Genomic DNA, 15,339 nt, shown 5'->3' with positions numbered 1-15,339 from the left:
CCAATGATTTATAATACTTAAGTGAAATTCGAAGTAACACGAACTCTCCATTCCCTGTAACAGGGCTGCAGTTTGTGAAACAAGATATGAAAGAACAGGGCACAGCCCTAGATGTCTTGCTTATGTGAGAAACTCTTATTCATGCATCCAGTCCCACTACAGTCAAAGGGACTGCTCATCTGAATAAAGATTATTCTATATGGCTTTGCAAAATTGGGTTTATTTGATCGCAAATCAAAACGAGAACAAAGGAGTGTAGGGGGGAAAATGCAGAAAAAGAGTCAGCAGGCTTTTCTCATCCAGCTCTAGGACTGATAACAGCAGTGGCTGGGTACGTTTTCTGTCTGCTGGCTGAATGCCTGAGCTATTTTGATTCAATACCAAGTAGAACATTTAACAACTCCACAACACACAGGGCTAATTACAAGATTATCACCATCTCTTTCTCCTATCAGAGCATCCTTCTGCATTCCCACTGTAACATTCTGCAGTACATTTGACAGGGAATCACTTTCACATTTTGTGAAAATGGATGCAGCTATGAAAATATCCAAAATGACTGCACTGCTACTAAATTAACCAATGCGAACAAAGACAAGAAGCAGTGGGGAGGACTGGACAGAACTTCTATTATTGTTCCTTATCCAGGGATAGATCATTACGACCCACCATTCAGACATAAAACTCTATAAATCTCAAGCTTAGTTTCTCTAAATCAGTGGAAATTTGCCACTGACATTAATGGGAGTAAGATCAAACTGCATACAGCGAGCACATTTGTCAGGAAAAGTCAGCCATCTGAAATCTCAGTATAATTTAAGAGAATGAGCCAATTCATGATGAGAATATTTCCCAGTTAGGCTCTGCACCTCTAGTGTCAAAGAAAGCTTTGTCAGTGATTTGTTTAAGCCCAAAGCTGGAATCTGCATAATTACATTATCATGGGGAAGTTCACAGCTGGCCAACAATAAGCCAAATTTGTCCTTCAGTTACATTTCAGCCACTCCACTGTACTCAATACAACCCTCTCACAAACTGCTTGCCAAAACTCCTTTGAAATGATTGTGGTAAAGACTTACGTTCTGTTGTTAGGAATAAACAAGCAGATTTGTAATCCAACCATAGGAGAGTCAAGGTCATGGCATTCAGTGGACATCTCCTAATCGGACTCCCTGCATAAACATAACATCTAATGTTTGCTTATATCCTAGCTAGCATTTTAATAGTCTTAAACCTGTTGACAGAGTACTCTGAAAATAACCTCGGTGCTCTACGAGAAGCTGAAACTGTGAACGAATTTGCAGACTCCAAAGCTCTCATCACTTGGGGCTCATGTTCGCTAAATTATTTGCCAGCTGCTCTGATAACCCCATGTTCAGCATGTGTTACACATCCCCCCTCTGTGCTTGACAAGAGAAGATACGCATTGGCTACAGTGACCAGCAAGCAGATTTGGTCTGTTTGCTCAAGCTGTCACAGTTGTGCTCTTAGATGCGGTGGTTCTGGGTCCAATTCCCAGCAACGCCTACAAAACCAGAAAGAAAGCTAAAGCTGATGAGCCAAAGGGGACAGAGAAGAAGCCAAATAGGGCACCTTTGTTCTCCTTAGTCAGCTTGTCAGCCATGTCCCAGTGCTCGTAGCTCCGCAAGACGTTGTTGGTGATGTTGACGTGGCTGGCAGCCATGTGGTGGATGCGCTGGGGGATGGTGATGGTCCCCGCCGAGGAGGAGCTGGCGGTGCCCGTGCTGCTTCCGGCAGAGCTGACAGGGGACGGGCTCAGGGACATGGGCGATGGCGTTTCTGTGCTCCTGCGAGAGGTAAAGGGAGAGTGAATCCTCCTCACACGTATCACTTCACTGCCATCCTAAATGCACTTGAAAAATTAACTCTGCACCCCAGTGCAGTAGTATCTCCTGGTTCTACGAGAAAGGAGAGCTTATAAACTGGGAATGATTGAAAATAAAAAGGGATTTAATTCTCCCTATAAATGAACCTGTTATTTAAAAAAAAAAAATCTATCATAAAAATAGAGCAATCTTTCAGAGAAAGAAGTATCTCATAGCTGTAATGATTTTTCTACCTGCTGCCAGAAGCTGCAATGGCAGTTAGAAAACACTCAATGTGCAATATTGGCTTATTATCAAAGCATTTTGTGGAAACCACAATGACAGTTTGCTCCAAATACCGTCACCACAATAAGTAAAGTGCAAGTCTTAAAAGCACCCTGCAGAGCAGTATTAGGAGCTGAGGATACTGTAGGATTATGAATACCTCTATAGGATTCTTTAAGACTGGCTATGGAGATTTGTTTCCAATTGCCTACAGTTCATCTGCACAGTTTTGTACAGAGCAGTGTTTTAAGTTACTTACTTAGTGCAGCACTAATGTTCTAATATAGATTTTCCTTTAATTCTAACACCAGCAATTAGGAGTCACCTGCTGGCTGCAGGCCGTGTGGAGGTCAGCACAGCAAGCTCATGTTTAGAGCTGTGCAAGAGCTGAACGCTCACATACAGCTTTTCTCTTGGAAAATTTATAGAAACATAGAATCATTGAATTGTTTATGTTGGAAAAGACCTTCAAGATCATCAAGTCCAACCATTAACCTAACACAGCCAAGTCCACCACTAAACCATGTCCCTAAGCACCACATCTACATTACATACCTCCAGGGATGGTGACTCAACCATCCCTGGGCAGCCTGGTCATCCAGTGCTTGATAATCCTTTCAGTGAAGAAATTATTCCTAATATCCAATCTAAACCTCCCCTGGAGCAACTTGAGGCCATTACCTCTTGTCCTATCACTTGTTACTTGGGAGAAGAGACTGACACCCACCTTGCTACAGCCTCTTTCAGGTAGTTGTAGAGAGCGTTAAGGTCTCCCCTGAGCCTCCTTTTCTCCAGGCCAAACAACCCCACTTCCCTCAGCCACCCCTCGCAGACCCTTCACCAGCTTCATTGTCCTTCGCTGTACATCCTCCAGCTCCTTGGTGTCTTTCTTGTGGTGAAGGACCCAAAACTGAACACAGTATTTGAGGTGTGGCCTCACCAGTGCTGGGTACGGGAGGACAAACCCTTCCCTGTCCCTGCTGGCCACACTATTTCTGACACAAGCCAGGGTGCTGTTGGCCTTCTTGGCCACCTGGGCACACTGCTGGCTCACATTCAGCAGCTGTCTACCAACACCCCGAGGTCCTTTCCCACCAGGCAGCTTTCCAGCCTCTCTTCCCCAAGCCTGTGGTGTTGCAGGGGGTGGTTGTGCCCCAAGTGCAGGACCCGGCACTGAGCCCTGTTGAACCTCGTACAGTTGGCCTCAGCCCATGGCTCCAGCCTTTCAAGATCTCTCTGCAGAGCCTCCCTACCCTTGAGCAGATCAACACTCCCACCCAACTTGGTGCTGTATGTAAACTTACTGAGGGTGCATTCGATCCCCTTGTCCAGATCACTGATAAAGACATTAAACAGAACTGGCCCCAGTACTGAGCCCTGGGGGACACCACTTGTGACCAGCCACCAACTGGATTTAACTCCATTCACCACAACTCTCTGGGCTTGGCCATCCAGTTTTTTACCTAGTGAAGAGTACACCCATTGAAGCTATAAGCAGCCAGTTTCTCTGTGGGAAATGGTGTCAAAGACTTTACTAAACTCTAGGCAGACAACATCCACATCCTTTCCCTCATCCACTAAGTGGGTCACCTTGTCATAGAAGGAGATCAGGTTAGTCAAGCGGGACCTGCCTTTCACAAACCCATGCTGACTGGGCCTGATCCCCTGGTTGTCCTGTCACTCATGGTGACCTGTTCTATAACCTTCCCTGGCACTGAGGTCAGGCTGACAGGTCATAGTTCCCCAGACGCTCCTTCCAGCCCTTCTTGTAGATGGGCATCACATTTGCTAATCTCCAGTCAACTGGGACCTCCCTGGTTAGTCAGGACTGCTGATAAATGATTGAAACTGGCTTGATGAGCACTTCCACCAGCTCCCTCAGTACCTTTGGGTGGATCCCACCTGGCCCCATACACTTGTGTATGTCTCAGTGGTGTAGGAGGTTGCTAACCATTTCCCCTTGGATTATGGGGACTCCATTCTGCTCCCTGTCCCCGTCTTCCAGCTCAGGGGGAATGGTACCTGGAGAACAACTGTTCTTACTATTACAGACTCAAGCAAACAAGGCATTAAGTACCTCAGCCTTTTCCTCAGCCTTTGTCACTATGTTTTCTCCCACATCCAATTAAGGATGGAGATTCTCTTTAGCCCTCCTTTTGTTGCTAATGCATTTATAGAAACGTTTTTAATTGTCTTTTATGGCAGTAGCCAGATTAAGTACTAGTTGGGCTTTGGCCTTCTAATTTTCTCCCTGCATAACCTCACAACATCCTTGTAGTCCTCCTGAGTTGCCTGCCCCTTCCTCCAAAGGTCATAAACTCTCCTGTTTTTCCCTGAGTTCCAGCCAAAGCTCTCTCTGTTCAGACAGGCTGGTCTTCTTCCCTGTCAGCTTGTCTTTCAGCACACAGGGACAGCCTGCTCCTGCACCTTTTAAGATTTCCTTCATGAGGAATGTCCATCCTTCTTGGATTCCTCTGCCCTTCAGGACTGCCTCCCAAGGGACTCTGTCAACCAGGCTCCTAAACACCAAAGCCTGCCCTGTGGAAGTCCAAGATAGCAGTTCTGCTGACCCCCCTCCTTACTTCTCCAAGAATCAAAACTTCTTACCATTACATGATTGATGCGCCCAAGGTGGCCTCCAACCATCACGTCACCCACAAGTCCTTCTCTGTTCACAAACAACAGGTCCAGGAGGCACCTTCCCTGGTTGGCTCACTCACCAGCTGTGTCTGGCAGTTCTCTTCCACAAACTCCAGGACTCTCCTAGACTGTTTCCTGTCTGCTGTACTGTATTTCCAGCTGACATTTGGTAAGTTGAAGTCCCCCACAAAAACAAGGGGTAGTGAGTGTGAGACTTCTCCCAGCTACTTACAGAATATTTCATCTGCCTCTTCATCCTCGTTGGGCGGTCTATAAAGGACTCCCACCATGATATCTGCCTTGTTCACCTTCCCCATGATTCTTATCCATAAATACTCAACCCTGCCATCACCATAATTAAGCTCCAGATAACCAAACCACACCCTAACATACAGGCCTGCCTCACCATCTCTCTTTCCTTGCCTACCTCTTCTGAAGAGTTTGTAACCATCCATGGCAGCACTCAGTTGTGCGAGTCATCCCAACCATGTTTCTGTGATGAAACTGTTTCAGTAAAGAAGATTAAGAGCTCAAAAAATCTCCTCTCTTGCCCCTGTTTGGAACCACTTACATAAAAAAATGCATTCAATCTGTTGTGGAATACATTTGAAAATCAGGGCTGAGATGCTCCTGGCCCTCTCTGCATGAAGCAAAGACACCAGAACTTTCTGGACGGGGATGTTGCAACTCCCTTCTTGACAGGCGGCCACGGATACTTCATGCTGTGCAACAGCATCAAGCTCACTCAGACTCATTATGGGCCTGATCCAAACCCCAGGACAGAAAGGCTCCTCTTGGCTTTACAAGCTACCGCCAATGGTCCTGAACACGAAGCGTGGGCACAGACCTGCTGTGCTGACACCTTGCAGGTGCTGTAGGACAGGCTGCCACCACCACACAGCCTTGGGCTGGAAGGCATTTATGGCAACAGCTTTTGCTGCAGATTTTCCAGCAGCACCCTGTGATACGTTCTTTTTCCAGAGCTAGACACCATGTTAATTCAGCAGCTAGTAGCTTTTTACACAGCTTATGTGTTATAGTTTAAGCATATCCTACGGCACAAACATTTTATTATTAAGTTTCAAAACATCCTGGTTACTTGACATGCCACAGTGTCTTTAATGCACAGAAGAGCTGAACTATACTAGATTAGGTCTGGGAGCAGTTAAAATCATAAGTATCTGAGGAGACCAGGAGTATTTTGTTAGAGCCACTTACAACAAGCTGACGCACTTCTGCCAAATAAAGCACATTGTTCATTGGATTTACCCTGTTGTGCACAGCCATTATTACTGTGGTGAGTCTATTAAATCTCTCTATTTTGTGCTTTCTGTCGCTAGAGGTGGGAAACATTTCTGTAATGAAACTAGGGAAAATTTGTTTCATTGCCAGCCTGGAACTCAGGCCAACTTTGTAGAGGTTCACAACCCTTTCAAATAAAAGTAGCCAGAAATTCCAGTAAGCCAAGCTGAGATTTTTTGATGGTTTGAGATCCTGAGCAGACTACACCTCATGGCAATGGTTGAGTTTTGCTTTGTTTAAAAAGAGATTTAAGAACACCCTGATGTCTCCCTGTTCTGAGCCAGGCTGCTGATCTGTCTCCAGTGGTGCCATACCCTGATGGTGTTTGGTCTCTTCTCTGTGGTGTGTGTGACTTCTTTTCCCATCTGGTAAAATTTTCAGGGGAATAAGAGGAAACTGTAGAATGAGTAGCCCTGGGGAAGGCAGAGCACATGCTGCCAGTAGCAGGACCAGGCCTGTGGCAAATTCTAGGGCCACCAAGAGACACCTGAGGTATAAGGCAATTCTGAGCCACCTGGAGAGCTCTTCTTCTGAGACTCCAGACAAAGGGGACAGTAGACTCTAGTGTGGACTGTGATATTTGTGTGTTGGGTACCAGGTGTCATAACAACGCCACTGTAAGAAGGCCTTGTCATATTCAGTTATTCTTACACATTAAGTGCTTCCTCTCTGAACAAGACGGAGATGTGCACTTTCAGAGCTTTACTTCCTTATCTCCAAAGTTAGTGGGAAGAGACCAATCAGCTGGGTGTTATAAGTGATGCTGACCCAGATGCTGGTTTCCTGCTGCCTACCTTGGGGCTGGACAAGAATTTTCTCTTCCAGTCAAAACCTACTGATTCTAAATCCTGGGTACCTAATCAGCTCTTTTATATAGCAAGAGAGATGTCATCAACTGCAGAGCACACACTTCATAGGGGTCTTATTACAGGACAGGAATAAAAGGATAACTTCCGCTCAATGAAATTTTTAGGTATAAGCCACTTCTTAAGGAATAAAAGGGGTGTAATGCTCCAGTGGTCTATTTTGGCACTAAAACTTTATGTAAACCTTACTGTATTTTTATTGCAATACAAGGTTTCACTGACATTTAAATGCCTTGAAAAATTGGCACATAATTTAATTTAGTAGTCACTTTTCCAATGCTAAAATATCTTTTTGGTTTTTATTTAAAGTGATTTTGTATTTCATCATTTAGTTTGTGTTATAATCTATACTTAAATGTCTCTATATACACACATATTCAAAATAATTGGGTATATCTGGTGTATTTGTGTATGTGTGTATATATATATATACACACACACACTTTTGAATTATCTAAGACAATATTTTCCTTAAGCAAAATGTTGGAATTTTTGGTTTTTCATTGATTCAGAACAAAGTCTGTTTGAAAACTTTGATTCTTTGTGTGCTAAACTTCAACTCCTTCTACAGTTTTATTACTTTGTTTCCTTGGAGTGTCTAATTGTATTTTCTTCTATATGAACCACCAGAAAGATACCATTGACAATAATCATTTTCACCTAGAATTCAGCCTACTCAAATAAAGTAGGAAAGAAAGGTAAAGTCATTCTCCTTTGTTTTACCTGTATCTGTATGCGTGGCCAGGAGTAAGAAGCAGGAGAAATGTGTGTCAAGTGGCAGTAGACATTGCAAGATAAAGGCAAGCTTGCAGTAGCAATGCACCTTCATTGAACAGCAGATCATGATTGCATTACCTTAACTTCATATCTGAGGCGAGGGTGTTTTAACATTAGTAGAAAGCCACTGATAATTGGTTGACTAAGTGCCTTCACATTTTCACCACTATTACGCCTTCAGTTTTATTAAACAGCACTTACCATATATCAATGAAATATTCATTGGTCTTTCATTACTGAAGGAATCATTGAAAAATCATTGCAATGAAGGTTAACTTTACTTTGGCTTCTTGAGATGACACGGTACTTGCTAGCTAATTAACAGATATTTTTATGGCCTTCATTTGGCTTGAGAAGCAAGCTGTCAAAGAATTCAGCACAGACCCACCATGGCTGATTTTAGATTTAAGGGGGCTTTGTACAAAGATGAAGGTGTGTTTCAGCTCTTCCTTCCCACCAAAACTGGGTGGCTCACATGGGTACCTGATTTAACTCAGTGGGAGCCCCTCGCCCCCACAAGCCCAAGGTAGCTGTAATTCTGTGGCCCAGAACTATATTTTCTACCTGCTACATTTTTGAAACATACCTGTAGCTCCCAAACCACTGAGTCATGGACTGTCCTTTGCCTTTAGAGGCACCAAAACATTTCTCCCCCCTCTTGGAACCTCTTGTTCCCAGACAGAAGTACTCAGCAGAAAATACTCACTTTCCATTGCCGCCCCAAGGTGAGGGGGCCTGTGAAGCTTTCGAAGAGTTCTGTAAGTACAAAACCAAAATGTAAATAAAGGTGATGCAAGTACATGAATACTGATGACACAAGGCTCAACACTCCCTGTTTTCATTGCAAGAACTACAGTGAATGTAGCAGAACAACTCTGCACATCAGTCCCATAATTAAATGGTTGGTGCATGATTGGTAGGTCCCAATCAGTAGCTTGAAAGTCACAGTGGTTTAATTACCACTGAAACTTATTCTACAAAGTAAGTTCTTCATAGTGCAAATAACTTCTTATCTTTAGGGGGACCTTCAATCTTTTAATAAGAAACAAATAGAATTTCGGTTGATGCTTTAATGAAATTAATCCCTCCCAAGTTGCTAGGGAAGGTGGCTTGGGATGCAGATAATAGTAGAAATAAAACTTCTAGTAAGGATCTGATTGAATGTCCTTGTTTTTTTAATGTATTTTATTTGCACAAATTGACCTTCCTTACCTGCGTACTCATTCTGCCTTTCACGTCTGTGTAGCACCTTGTACAAGCCTGCACAAAAAGATCTCCAGCAACAATAAAGCCCAGATTTTTCCAGCCGTGTCCAGACTGGGTGGTATCTTACTTAGTTCCCAAAAGAAGTAGTAGTATCAGGGCTGAAGCTCTCTATGTGTGCTTTCTGAAAACAATCACTCTGAACTCCCTTGCAAAGAAGTCGGCACTCATAGTGAAAATTCAATCAAATTTTACAAGTTGTCTGCAAAGTATTACTGTCATTATTATAAGATTCATCTGATTACTGTAATCACTATTTTGCATGTGAGGCACAGAGATGCCCAAGGTCATGCAGCTGACTCGAGAAGCAAAATCCTACCCTTGACTTCTAAATCAGAACTAAACTTGACAAACAGGATTGACCAAAGCAGAAAACACTGCCCAAACCATGACACGGCCCTTGCCTGTATGTTCTTATATAGCATGCCTCTGTGTTTCATTAAAGATGTGAGCAAGAAATGGAGTGTTTTGCAGTACAGAACTTACGTATTGTATATTTTTGCCACTCACTCATATGTAAGGACTTTCCTCTGGAAAGTCTTCAGGGATGAGGAAGCAACTTTGATATTAGTCTCTACAGTCTGGGGATTGTTGCTGAGAGTATCTGGAGACAAATACTAGATCTGTCAAGATTAAGACTAGAACTCGATTGGAGGTAGTTATTTGACAATGAAAATATTTGAAATATTTTTGCCAATAACTATTGATAACATATTTTCAAAAACATGATAATCTTCCTTAAACTTTTAAGTGGAATGCATTAAAGGGTGACACTTTAGCTAATCTTAAAAAGTTTGATTTCAATTTTAAAAATGTATCATTTTAGTTCTATTTTACTCCAAGTTGTCTATAAATTGCAAAACTACTTTTACGATTAAATGGTTATTTTCTGTTTTGAAATGTCAAAGATACAAATTTGAAACTTTTAATTGGAAATTAATCAGAACCAGTTCTGTCCACAAACGGTTTCAATTTGGACAAAGTGGCATTTGTGAGGAAAAATATGAAAAACAATTCCGCCAAAAAATTCCTCTCCAGCTCTGCTGTAAACAGTGGGCTGCTTTTCACAGTTAAAATTGTGCAAAAATTTGAATAACAACTCTGTTCAAAGAGTTAATTTATTTCATTTGTATTACAGATTCTTGCTAGTGAACACAGAGAACATTGTGCATAGCTCCTATTCTTTTCTCTTCCTTAGACTTTACTACAAAATATCCTGAATATATAATGTGTATACACTCAAACACTACTCTAGCAAATCAGTTACAGTGCCCATAGCATACACACAGTAACATTAGCTGCAATACTCAGCTTCAACTGGATGCCTAAAACCAGCATTCCTGATTTGTCTATTTTATGACATTTTAAATTTTTTTCTCCTATTTTCATTTACATTAAAAAACATTTTCTCTGTGCAGATGCAGTAAAATGGTCTTATGCTGGGAGTAGTAATATGTTCTTCATTGTACCTATTTGCACAGCTAGAGAAAGTAAAGTGGCTGCAGGGGAAAAGAGAACCACCCCTGCCCCCTTTTATTTTTTTTTTTTTTAAGAAATCATTTTTTTTTTTTTTTTTTTTTTTTTAAAGAGACAATCTACATTCATCCTGGATAAAGTCTGAAGTGGATGGAATACATTTTATGAAAATGCTGAGACTGTAAATGTGTCTAGTTCAAATTTAATTTGTTGTGCAAATCCCTGACTGAAAACTCTGTGAGTACAACAGAGGCATTCCTAATGACTTCAAGAAAGCCTCAATTTGAGCAGAGTAACATTATTGAAGTTACAGAGATACACACACACTCAGAGGACACCAGGGAAGTCAGGACTAAGTGGTGGTTGCTCATATGATATTACTGGAGTTTTACAGCAGAAGGACCATTTTATCGCTATTTACATGAAAATACTAAAACAGCAGTGTTAAAAGTTTCACTGGTTCGTAGCACTAATATGTCAAAGCCTGGAACAAATTTATGGAGGCTGAAAAAACCAACAAAAAAAGACCAATGGGCTGACAAACCAGTATAATTACATAATTATAGAATAATATGTAGTAATAAAGTACAAGAATTAATGTATGCTTCAAACAGCATTAACCAGTAAAATATATACATATATCAAACCCCTGGCAGAGCTGAAGAAAGATTCAGCTTCTCTCTTAATTTAGGAACAGTGAGGACATGTCATTCTTACAGTGGGTAAACAGCATTTGACAAGGGAAAGGAAAACATCACCGAGTCATGACAATTAGTTGATCCTCACTTGAATCAAGGTAAAGGCAAACTTTCAGATGTAGATAAGGGAATCTGAAGTTCCACAGATATAAAAGGAGAAAACCCTGAATCTGCAATAAGCTTCAGCAAATCTCACTGAATTTAAAATCTAAATTTAACTAACTAAAGCCTAAATAATTGCTTTATTACTGTTCATTATGAATCAGTTCATAACCACTTGCACAAAATCTTGAAAGAATTGGTTTCCTTTACAGAAACTTGCATAAACGTTACACAGTGTTGAGAATAATGTTCTTTCAGTAGAATTACTGAGTATGGTCCTTTGAATCAAGTGACTAATCCAAAAATCCCCCAAATCACTTCTGTCCCCACTCCCTGGCAGCCATCCTGCCTGCATTTCCCAGGGGAGAGGTTAAATGTGGGACTTTTAAGTCACGCAGTTATACTTGTGAGAGCTCTCAGTGCTGGTATGAATTTCATTTCATGTCAATAAATTAAACAGAATAAAGATTACCTTAAAATATTCCATCAGAGATCTGGAGTACTTCATAGCATGGTCCTTCTTTAGTTTAAACATTCTCAAGTAGAGAAGTGATAAGCATCGGTAGCTGTGGTAATTAGGAAAGGATTATGTTAATTCCATTGCTTAATGAAACCTATAAACTGTAAAAAAAAAAAAAATGCTGACCTATATTTTGCAGTTTCTGTTCTAAGGTTAGATTTTGAAACATAAGCAAATGGAGAAAGAAAAAAAAGTGGTCAAAAGCATTAAAATCTCATCTTGATAAGAGTATAAATTAGAAGAATAAATGTTTAGTCAGCTGCTGAAGAAATCCATTAGTTATCCTTTAATAGTTTAATGGAAAACAAGAATAATGATCTTCTGTAAGCTGCTTAAGTAATTCAGTACTTTTAAAGTCCTCCTTAAGATTTTAGCTGCTTCTCTCATTGTCGCAATGGGACTTACCATAAAACTGCTAATTTCTTGTCCCCTTCTGTGGCAGAAGAGCCTGTGAAATTCTTGAGTCTCATTGCATACCTTGTCAGAAAAGTGAGAAGAAACCAAGAGTTAAGATGTTCCCAGGATTACTATTGACAGTCTGAAAAATAACAGCCACACACAGATATTCTTCTCCAACTGCAATAGTTAATGGTCACATTGTTCTGTAACAATGAGATCAATGTAGAATTCTGTTGAATGCACCACTTAAAATCTGGAGGGCTGAAGTAAATCACCAACCCATTTTCTGGGCCAACAAGGTGAACTGTTCTTGGGCGTATTTAATGATATTATATCCAGCCATCTAGGCTGAGTCCTGCAAACATATGTGATGAGTGTTAGACAGAAACATGAGATCTTGGCTCTGCAGGGGCCTGAAGAGTACTGTACTGAAGAGTAGAGTAATATATAACAAGGCTTTACTTATAATACTTCGGGTTTGAATAATACCTTCAGAGTCCTTCTCATAAGTGTTTTTTCAAAGCTTTTAATATATTTTATACAGAAAACGGTTTTAAATACAGGAAAGGTCATGTTCACAGCTTTTTAAATTCCTGGGTCCATTAATTTATGACTTGTGTACTTGGTCTTCCCTCTCTATTTAATTGCTGCTGTCCAGCATTTGGATGATCAAAGATTGAGTATTCCTACCTCCTCTCTTTTTTTATTTTCTCCTTTAACTGAGCACACTCAATTCCATGCATTTAGTCTCTTGAAAATCAATTCATCGCATAAAATCATTGTTCTGAGCCCTAATGCAATTTCACAGGTACTTGTGTTAGAATAAGTAATAGGGTTCAGCGTTGCGTAAGAAAGTTTTAAGGTATCCAGGCAGTCTTGATGAGTTCTCATTTACAAGGAGGTAATGGAGTGCAGGCAGGCAGTGCTGCTCTCGCTCTGCCTTCCTCCCACCACCCCCATCATCAGGGCCTGGCTTGCAGCTGTAGCTCACCACCTGATGTGCTTCTTCCACATCCTATCTCACCTGCTCCTTGGTACTGTGGTTCCAGTCATACTGAATGAATCTAATCAAACACCAAGATATATGTCTCTTTGGGATTTTCAGTGTTATGTTAGGGATTTTAGCATTGCCATTAACTTAAGACCCTTTGACAGTCAGATCTCTCATATTCCCAGTGTCTTTGATGCTCCACTTGTTTTCACAAATAGGTATCTATGTAGATACTCAGGGCAGACAGAGCTAATGCAAAAGGGGAAAATGGTGCCTCTGATAAAGGGAGGAGTAAAAATGAGAAGAATCTCCTTCTGTTTCTTATCTCAAAGTAAAAATCCATGTTAACATTAGGAGCCACATTGAGAAAGTGTGTGTGCATGCTGTGTACTTGGTTTGTACATTCAGCACCTACTGTAGCCCACAAGAACTGTGTATTTGTCCATGGAGTTTACTGAACCTGTACCAGCCTGTTGCTCACCTGGGCAATCACCTTTTCTCTGTGTCTGACCACTGACACCAATTAAATGGGCAAATTAGTCTTTCACTGGCTGCCTGCAAGAGTTGGTAAATTAAGCTCTACCTTTGACGGTAGGTGGTGGAATTAATGTCACTTCACTTTAGCTATTTAAAAACATACTATAACGAAGTCCTACAGATTCTTCCACAGCCAAAAGCAGTTCAGGTGCTGCTTCCATGCCAAGGTCTATCTATCATGTAGCTTGGAGCAGGACTGTGCTGATACAGGAGCTGCTGGGAAGGGCAAGGCGGTAGGGCTAATGAGTACCAGCTACTCCGAGGTGCAGCCATACACTCCGCTGACTCCATCCTGCACCAGCACTGCAGGGTGGAGGGGAGCTGCAGGTATCACCCATTTGTGAACTACCCCTAGAGCTGCCATTCTCCGAGCTAGGTGGTGCACATGTTGTGGCTCTCGAATGAACAAAGATTTTTGGTCCATCTGCTTCTGAACACACAGACTGCTGGACTGAGAAACAACATTTTCAACTCTGTCGTGTGGTTTTCTTAGAAAATAAAAATACATGCGGGCTCCTATGAAGCAGCACTCACTTTAAAGAATTTTTCTTTAAATACAATTTATCCTGCCATACAGCTATAGTTTTCTATTTCAGGACACAAAGTACTGAACTGTCCACTGTCAGAGTGCAGGAAGAGTTTCAGCACAGCAGAGCAGTAGCAGGCAGCTCCTTTTCTTAAGTCCTCTGCTCTCAAGGGTTTAACTTGGATCCTAAGTGTTGAATGAACATCATTTTCTTGTTGAGTAATCTCTTTAGATTTTCTTCTCCTCTTTATTAAGTGCAGAATGTAAAAACATGTTTTTAAATATTTAACAGGCATGTTATTTACTTAAGAGTAAGAGCTTCTTAAGATTTGATACATTTTATTATGTAAATACCTACTTGTTCAAAATGTAAAACATGCATTATTTTTGGCAGTCCCTAACAGCTAATCTGGCATGTTAAAATCCTGCACGTTAAAAGAACACCTTTGTCATATTAAACCCCAAACATTTAGGGCCTGATTTGCCTCCTTTTCTTTCTCTTGTGTAAACTGCCAGTAATTACAGTGACATTAACGGTGATATTCCCGGTATACACCAGGGAAAGCAAAGGTGCATCACAGTGAAGAGGAAAAATCCTGTTGTTCTACTTACAGGTAAATTTAATCCTGCTTGATTTCACTTTGATAATTTGTGCAAGTAAAGCAAACAAGCCCTTAGTTACTCAGGAGACCATTATTTCTACAGAGCCAACACTATGAAACAGCTATAGGGAACAGAGGCAGATTTTAAAATAATATTTCAGAAATTTTATTAGTAAGTAATGGTGCTCTCATCCATATTCTAGCCTACGAGTCTACAAAACTGTATTAAAAATAATTCAGATGGTTCACATTCATTTAACATTAAAAAAATACAGTTTTTTAATACAATACATGCGGAAAGCTTCCTCACTGCCTATGATCTTATGTGCCAAATTTCAGCTTCCTTCTTTTTTTAACAGCCAAGTTATAAACCTCTAAAACCAGAGTTTGTAATAGAAATCCTGATAGACTCGCTTTAATGTTTTGAATTATAAAACTACACCTTTTAAAAGACAAGTGTCATTGCCAAACAGTGAAATTACTATACTTTACTTCCACCCACTACATTTCAATTTTAATTTTATGAATA

The 15,339-nt window shown here is 40.9% G+C and overlaps 1 protein-coding gene across 5 annotated transcripts in view; it reads right to left on the bottom strand.

The window, feature by feature from the left end:
* Window positions 1-15,339, bottom strand: part of AFF2 (AF4/FMR2 family member 2) — a 292,387-nt gene that overhangs the window by 3,253 nt on the left and 273,795 nt on the right. For all 5 annotated transcript variants that reach the window (XM_026848360.1, XM_026848361.1, XM_026848362.1 and 2 more), the window contains 4 exons: window positions 12,161-12,232; window positions 11,708-11,801; window positions 8,403-8,452; window positions 1,594-1,808 (listed from right to left, as the gene is read on the bottom strand). In XM_026848360.1, coding sequence (XP_026704161.1) covers window positions 1,594-1,808; window positions 8,403-8,452; window positions 11,708-11,801; window positions 12,161-12,232 — 431 coding nt within the window. The remainder of the gene's footprint in view (window positions 1-1,593; window positions 1,809-8,402; window positions 8,453-11,707; window positions 11,802-12,160; window positions 12,233-15,339) is intronic.

The sequence above is a fragment of the Athene cunicularia genome, assembly GCF_003259725.1.
Source record: "Athene cunicularia isolate RWA chromosome 4 unlocalized genomic scaffold, athCun1 chr4_part3, whole genome shotgun sequence".
Classification (NCBI taxonomy): Eukaryota; Metazoa; Chordata; class Aves; order Strigiformes; family Strigidae; genus Athene; species Athene cunicularia.
This window is presented reverse-complemented; position numbering and strand designations above follow the sequence as displayed.